At 47.0% G+C, this 6,234-nt stretch overlaps 1 protein-coding gene across 1 annotated transcript; it reads left to right on the top strand.

Moving 5' to 3' along the window:
• Positions 1-2,799: 2,799 nt before the first annotated feature.
• On the top strand, positions 2,800-5,381 carry Tchhl1 (trichohyalin like 1). The gene is made up of 2 exons (XM_026403986.2): positions 2,800-2,937; positions 3,528-5,381. Exons 1-2 carry the CDS (start codon positions 2,800-2,802, stop codon positions 5,379-5,381), a joined length of 1,992 nt encoding a protein of 663 aa, XP_026259771.2.
• Positions 5,382-6,234: the final 853 nt, after the last annotated feature.

A 6,234-nucleotide genomic window follows, 5' to 3' on the forward strand; every position in this document is an offset into this window, starting at 1 on the left:
TCCTCACTGTGAGCCACTCTTGTCTCCCCTCTTCCCGTGGCAGGATTTGTCCCATAACTAGCCAACAGGGAATGGTTCAGCCTCCATAGGAACAGTTCTGGTGACAGAGATCCCATTGTTTTATGAGCAGCATAAATCATTATCAGACCCCTCTACCCATGACGAGTTCTAAGAAATAGGGTCTGCTTTCTAGAGAGTTTCAACCATTGATTGTGCCTCTATTCTCTGGCATTGCACAGAATAAAGAGCTCAACTTACCGAAAGACCATGGGCTCAGAAACATATGCTTAGACGTTTTATTTCTGAATCCTGGCTCTGCCATTTACTAGATACATGTCCATAGGCAACTTGCTCAACATCTAAGAGTCTTCACTTCCTTATCTGCTAAAAGAGAATAATAACTACCTATACAGGCTGTGGGGATTAAGACAGCCTGTGTCAAGCACCTGACATGTCATGAGTGTTCAACAAACATTAATTCCTTTCTCTCCCACACCCTTGAAAGCCCTGCAGATCCTTGAAGACAGTTATTTATGTCTTCCCTTGTTATTTCTTTCCAATTCAGCCTGAACATACCAGTTTCCTTTAGCCTCTTGTCATGATACTGGCCAGTGAGCTCCAGGGCAGGGAGACATAGTTATTGAAATTTAAATACCTTAATGCCTGCCATGGTATTTGAGAAATAGTTGGTACTCAGGGAATATTAACTAATCAGAATTAAGGTGACATTCATGGGCCAATCCCAATTCTCAGTAGAAGTCACCTCCCTTTGGGGGTGATGCTGAGAAATTGTTCTTAGATGTCAACTCTCAGAATGAATTTCTCCCCAAAGTTCAATCGCCCTGTACTTGTCTTCAGATCAGGAAACTCAGAACAAGGTTTTTGTTCAATAGCAATGCAGCCTTTAGCCTTGGTTTCTCATTTAATTATCCCCATCTCCATCCTTGGTTAACCTGCTCTTTTGTCTTTTACCCTTGTTCCGATGGCTTTGTTTCTATTTCTTAGGTCTGTTGAAAAGGAGACAAAGATATAAAACATACTCTACTCTCATTTTGAACATCTAAGAAAACAAAGAGATCTAATTCTCCTGTTAATAAAATATTCTTTACTATGAGGGGCCAAACCTATGAGGTAATAAAAACATTTTCCCATTTAGCATCTCAGACTCATTTCAGTCCTCACTTTAGCCTCATGTACCCCTTTTCTCATCACAAAGAGAACATGGTGATATGGATAGTAATTTCTAAGTTCCCTGAAATATAAAAATGTCTTTTAAAGGTAGATGTCAATCACATTCTTAAAATAGCACATCTTGGGTAAGTAAGGTTCTGTACACCCAGCAAAAGATTTTTTTATTCTCCTAACTGCCTCAGGGCAAGAAGAACAAAGCATGAAAACAGCTGAATCAACTGGTGTCTCCACTTTTGTCACATGACTAAACAGAGCCTTTATTTTTAAACACATGATGGACATTAATCTCTCAGGGTTAGGTCAAATACAGGCCATCCGGCATTCGGAGAGAGGAATCAGATGACTTCTGAGACCTATGATTTGTCAATCAGAAACGTAATTGTGTCCTCAGGTTAAAAAAAAAAAAAGAAAAAACACTATCCTGTAGCCCTGAGGATCCCTCAAAACAACCTGTAAAAGTCCATAAATAAAAAAGAAACCCCTTCCCCGTGGCTTTGCATGAATCTGATATTAAGACGGAAAAAAAGGAAATAAAAATAAGTCAAGCTGAGGGCGGAGAAGGAGGGGAGCCTGGGTTTGGTGGAGATGAATCAGGTCATTAGACCCAGAGGGTGTCTCCCTCCTAGCTGTGCAATTAGAGACGCAATAAAAGGTCTCTGCTCTGCTGCCAGCGAGAGCCCGCTGCCTCCCGTTCCGCTTGCTCTCACTCCTGAACCAGGTAAGCCTCAGACATTTGCTAGAGCATTAGGAACCTCGGGGGAAGCTTTGCTTATATGTGAGATGGTGTTAAGACTTCAGAGGAAACATACCGTAAGCTAACCTCTACTGATAATATTAAACGGGGAGTCCTGCTATCTAAAATGTATTCTGTGCTTATGGAACCTCTTTGATCATTTTCTTTTTTACAAAATATTAACTGTTTGGGTGACACGGGTGTGAATGTTACTTAGCAAGACTCAGGACTCAGATCTATATTAAAATGAAAATGTAGACTTGTTTTAATGATGGGCAGTCACATCACTAAATAGAGCAAGACTCTGTTTTACCAGTGAGTTCACATGGAACTGTGTCTTCTTGTTTAAAAACGTGCCGCTTCCAACTGCAAATGCAGCAGTTTATTTCCTTGGCATTATTTCCCTTTCTTCTAGAAGCTTTACTAATTAAAAGTTATAAAGTCTTTCCTAAGCAGAGGAGGCTGGGCAGAGGCAAGGTGGGAGGAAAGCAAGTGGATATTCTCAGATGAGAGGCTCAAAAGACTGATTTCCTCTGCTGGCTTTATCTGTGCATCTCAATAACTTAAATTTGAGTTCTTGTTTCACCATCTTCTTACCATCAAACATTCTCCAGACACGTGAATACTGCTGCGTACTGCAGGGTGGGGAAAAGTGCCTCTCCTAATAACCTGTGCTAGACCTGATCTCATCACAATGTCCACGGCAGAACTAAATCACTCCTAGTATTTGGATATCATATTCAAGATCCAGAATAGAGCCGGTGATGGAAGAGCTGGAGAAGGGGCAGAAAGGACGATCTTGGTGTCCCCTTCCTGGAAGACCTATCCTGGGAAATGGGTTTTGTTTGTTCCTTCTCACAGTCTCTCCTGAAAAGATGCCTCGGCTCCTGAGAAGTGTCCTCTGCGTAATCGAGACCTTCCACAAGTATTCCAGAGAGGATGGTGACAAGGCAAGGCTGACCTGCAGAGAGTTGAAACGGCTCCTTCAGGGCGAGTTTGGGGACTTTCTTCAGGTGAGGTGCTCACAGAGCTGTGACAGTTCTTATCCACTTTCCAATTCTCCCTAATCCAAGCAAGGTGAGCTTAGGTAATCTGTGCACATTTTACAATTAGGCCATCAGTTCTCAGCACTCACTGACTTTTGAACAATTATTTGTGGTCATATGCAATTGCTTAGTCAGTCCTACAGAGAAAATGAGGGTTTCATGACCGGGAATATTGCTTCAGCAAAGTAGACTTCCGAGCAGAGTCACAAACCATGATGAATCTAACTAAAACTCACAAGGGATGTAAATGCTCCCTAGTCATAGCTCTCTGGTGAAAAGTGACAACCACAGCCACTGGATTCTTACTGTCTGGGGAAGTGTTGCTCACTCTTGAGGAATAAGGCGAATAAATAAATAAGGAGATATATATATATATATATATATAATTTTTTGTGGGTGGGGGTGCTGGGGAGTAACCCAGGGCCTTGTAATGCCAGGCAAGCACTGTACCAACTGAGCTATATCCCCCACCAATAAGGATTCTTAAGAGAGAAACAGATACTCTGGAGACTCGGTCAAATATGAACAAGCTGAATTCTCCCTGTGTTTCCATGCAGCCCCATGTTATGCATGCTGTGGAGAGAAACCTGAATCTCCTGGATAGTGATAAGGATGGCACCATCAGTTTTGATGAATTCGTTCTTGCCATCTTCAGTTTACTGAACCTCTGTTATGTTGATATACAATCATTACGAAGTGCAGAACCGAGGCAGGTGTCTAAGTCAGAGAAGAACCCAGATGAAGAGCTTGCTGACCTGCCCGAACCAGCTGCTGCCAGGAACCCACCAGAGACACCGAGATCAAGTGACACGGAGGACGAGAGTGGGACTTCTGTGGTCCAAGAGCCAGAAAAGGATGCTGCTGGGAGCCTCCCTGAGACAAGGGGTTGGGAGGAACCGGAGGCCGGCGGCAGAGCACCCAAGACCCCGGAACCCCCTGCACAAGGAAGGGGGCGCCAGACAACGGACCCACGGGCCCAAGGCGGCAGCAGAAGTGTTTCTGAACCCCCCGATGTTGGAGCCCAGGGAGAAGAAGGAGCCGGGTCAGCAGGGCGGAAAGGTCGTGGCAGGGTCGCCCAGGAGCCAGTCCTGGAGGCCCACTCGCAGGACGGGCAGCGGCAGCGACTCCAAGAACCGTCGAGGGAAAGAGATGCCGAAACCGGGTCTGAAACCCGGTTCCCGGGATCCGAAGGAAGGAATCAGAGTCGTCCCGAGACGGAGAAGGCACCGATCCCAGGAGAAGAGGCCAAGGATGCCGAAGACGGCCCCGCGGCGGAGGGGACGCCCGGAGCCCCAGGAAGAACCCGGGAGTCGGCCCCCCCGGGGCGCCCCGAGCCCCCGTCCGCGGGACCCGACGGCAGAGGGGAAACCCGCAGGGCCGCGGGGACCGGGGACCAGCCAGTCAGGGAGGACCCCGAGCTGCCCCCGAATGCCCAGGGGTCCTGTGAGACCCCCGACGGCCCGGCTCCTCAAGAAGGGAACCTCGGCTCCGAGGGGAGGGAACTGCGCGTGCGCGGGCGTTCCCAGGGTCACGTGGACCCACCCAGCGGGTCCGTGCAGGGAGGTGGCGGTGATGACCCAGATCCCCAGAAGCAGGGACCTCCAGGTGACCACGGAGTGCGGGAGGCAGCGGTGCTGTCAGTCAGAGGGGAGGATGGTCAGCTCCCAGAGGAGCAGGGACAGCCTGCCCCGGGGGAGCACAGGAGTCCAGGCTCAGGGACAAAGGACCCGGGTGTGACTGTGGAGCGCCAGGGACCCCCAGAGGCACAGGAGACCACAGCAGGGGGTGAAGGCAGAAAGTTCCAGGAGGCAGATCTCACGGACCAGGTTTCTGTAATGCAGCTCCCTAAAGAAAACAGCAGAAAAGGGGTAAAGGTCCAGGACCCCAAGACCGAAGAAGAGAAAGGTGGAGCCCCAGAGGCCCAAGAGCCCCTACTAAAAAGTCAGGATGAGGATGACCCCGTCTCCCCTGAGACACACCTTGAGGCAGGGGAGCATGCAACCCTGGAGGAAGAGGATGGAAGTCCTCAAAAGCAGGAAGGAGAAGGTGGTGACCCACCCAGCCCAGCCAAGACTGAGCCAGGCTTTGAAGAAAGGACGCAGAGAGACCAGGAGCCCTACTCTGTGCAGAGAGGGGCCGTCCAATCCAGCACACTCTACCACTACCTGCAAGAGAAGATACGGAAGCAAACCAACATAAATCAAGAGGAGAATCAAGATCCAGCCCAGGCAGTCAGAGCATCAGGGCCAGAGCTTGGCAGCCATCAGCCCAGGCCATCCCTCACCAGCAAGACCAGGCCATCCCTCACCGGCAGCCACGCGTCACAGCCGTCCACCAGGGAACTTCTGCCTGGTGAGGAGCCTGCCCATCCACAGCAAACATCAGCACCCCAAACCCTGGAAGACAAGTAGGGTCACCGTCAGAGAGAGGACCCAGTACCACAGGTGGAGGTGAACACTAGGAGCCATGAGTCCCCATCACAGAAGTTAAAAAGAGCTTCACACATCTCAAAGTGCCCCAGACTGCTTCCCTCTGGATCCCCCTCAACACTCACATGCATACATTCAGATGCAGATTAATGATTCTTTAAATTCCCTTCTTAATTTTCTAAAAGAGCAAATAACAAAGTCATGAGCCATGGGAATCACCACCAAAGAAACACCTGATCAAACAAATAATAATCTGTAAAAATTCTACCACACCTCACAACTCCCAAGTGTCCAAATGAACTTTCTCATGACAAAATTGATCATCATTTACCTGTCACTACAAATAGGAAAATTCCTTCCACATCTTTAGTGGGTGCCACTACTACTTCAACTCATTCATTGGCTTTTAAAAGCATAGCAGTAGAAAGTTATGAAGCTTTGTAATACTATCTTATCATAAAATATTAATTCATAGATCATTCTGCTTTGTGACATTTCCTAGAGGAATTTCAAGTCTATCCTGAAATTTTGTTCCTCAAAATCACTTCAGATATGACTATGACTTAAAGTAATTATAATTTTATAGCACCTGATTAAAGAAATTTATTTTTTTATTCAGGTAGAGCTAAATCTATGCATGGATTTATTCATCCAACAAACTTTCATTAAATGCCACTCTTTATATAACCCTTTCATAGCTTCTGCTTCAAATATTCAATCTGAACAAATATGAGAGGAAAAAGAGTACACAGATCTAAGGCACACTTGATTCCACAAGAAGTTCTTAGAGCCAATCACCCAATGAGTCTACTAAACCTTTACCCCTATGGTTTAC

Source organism: Urocitellus parryii, chromosome 11 (genome assembly GCF_045843805.1).
Source record: "Urocitellus parryii isolate mUroPar1 chromosome 11, mUroPar1.hap1, whole genome shotgun sequence".
NCBI lineage: Eukaryota > Metazoa > Chordata > Mammalia > Rodentia > Sciuridae > Urocitellus > Urocitellus parryii.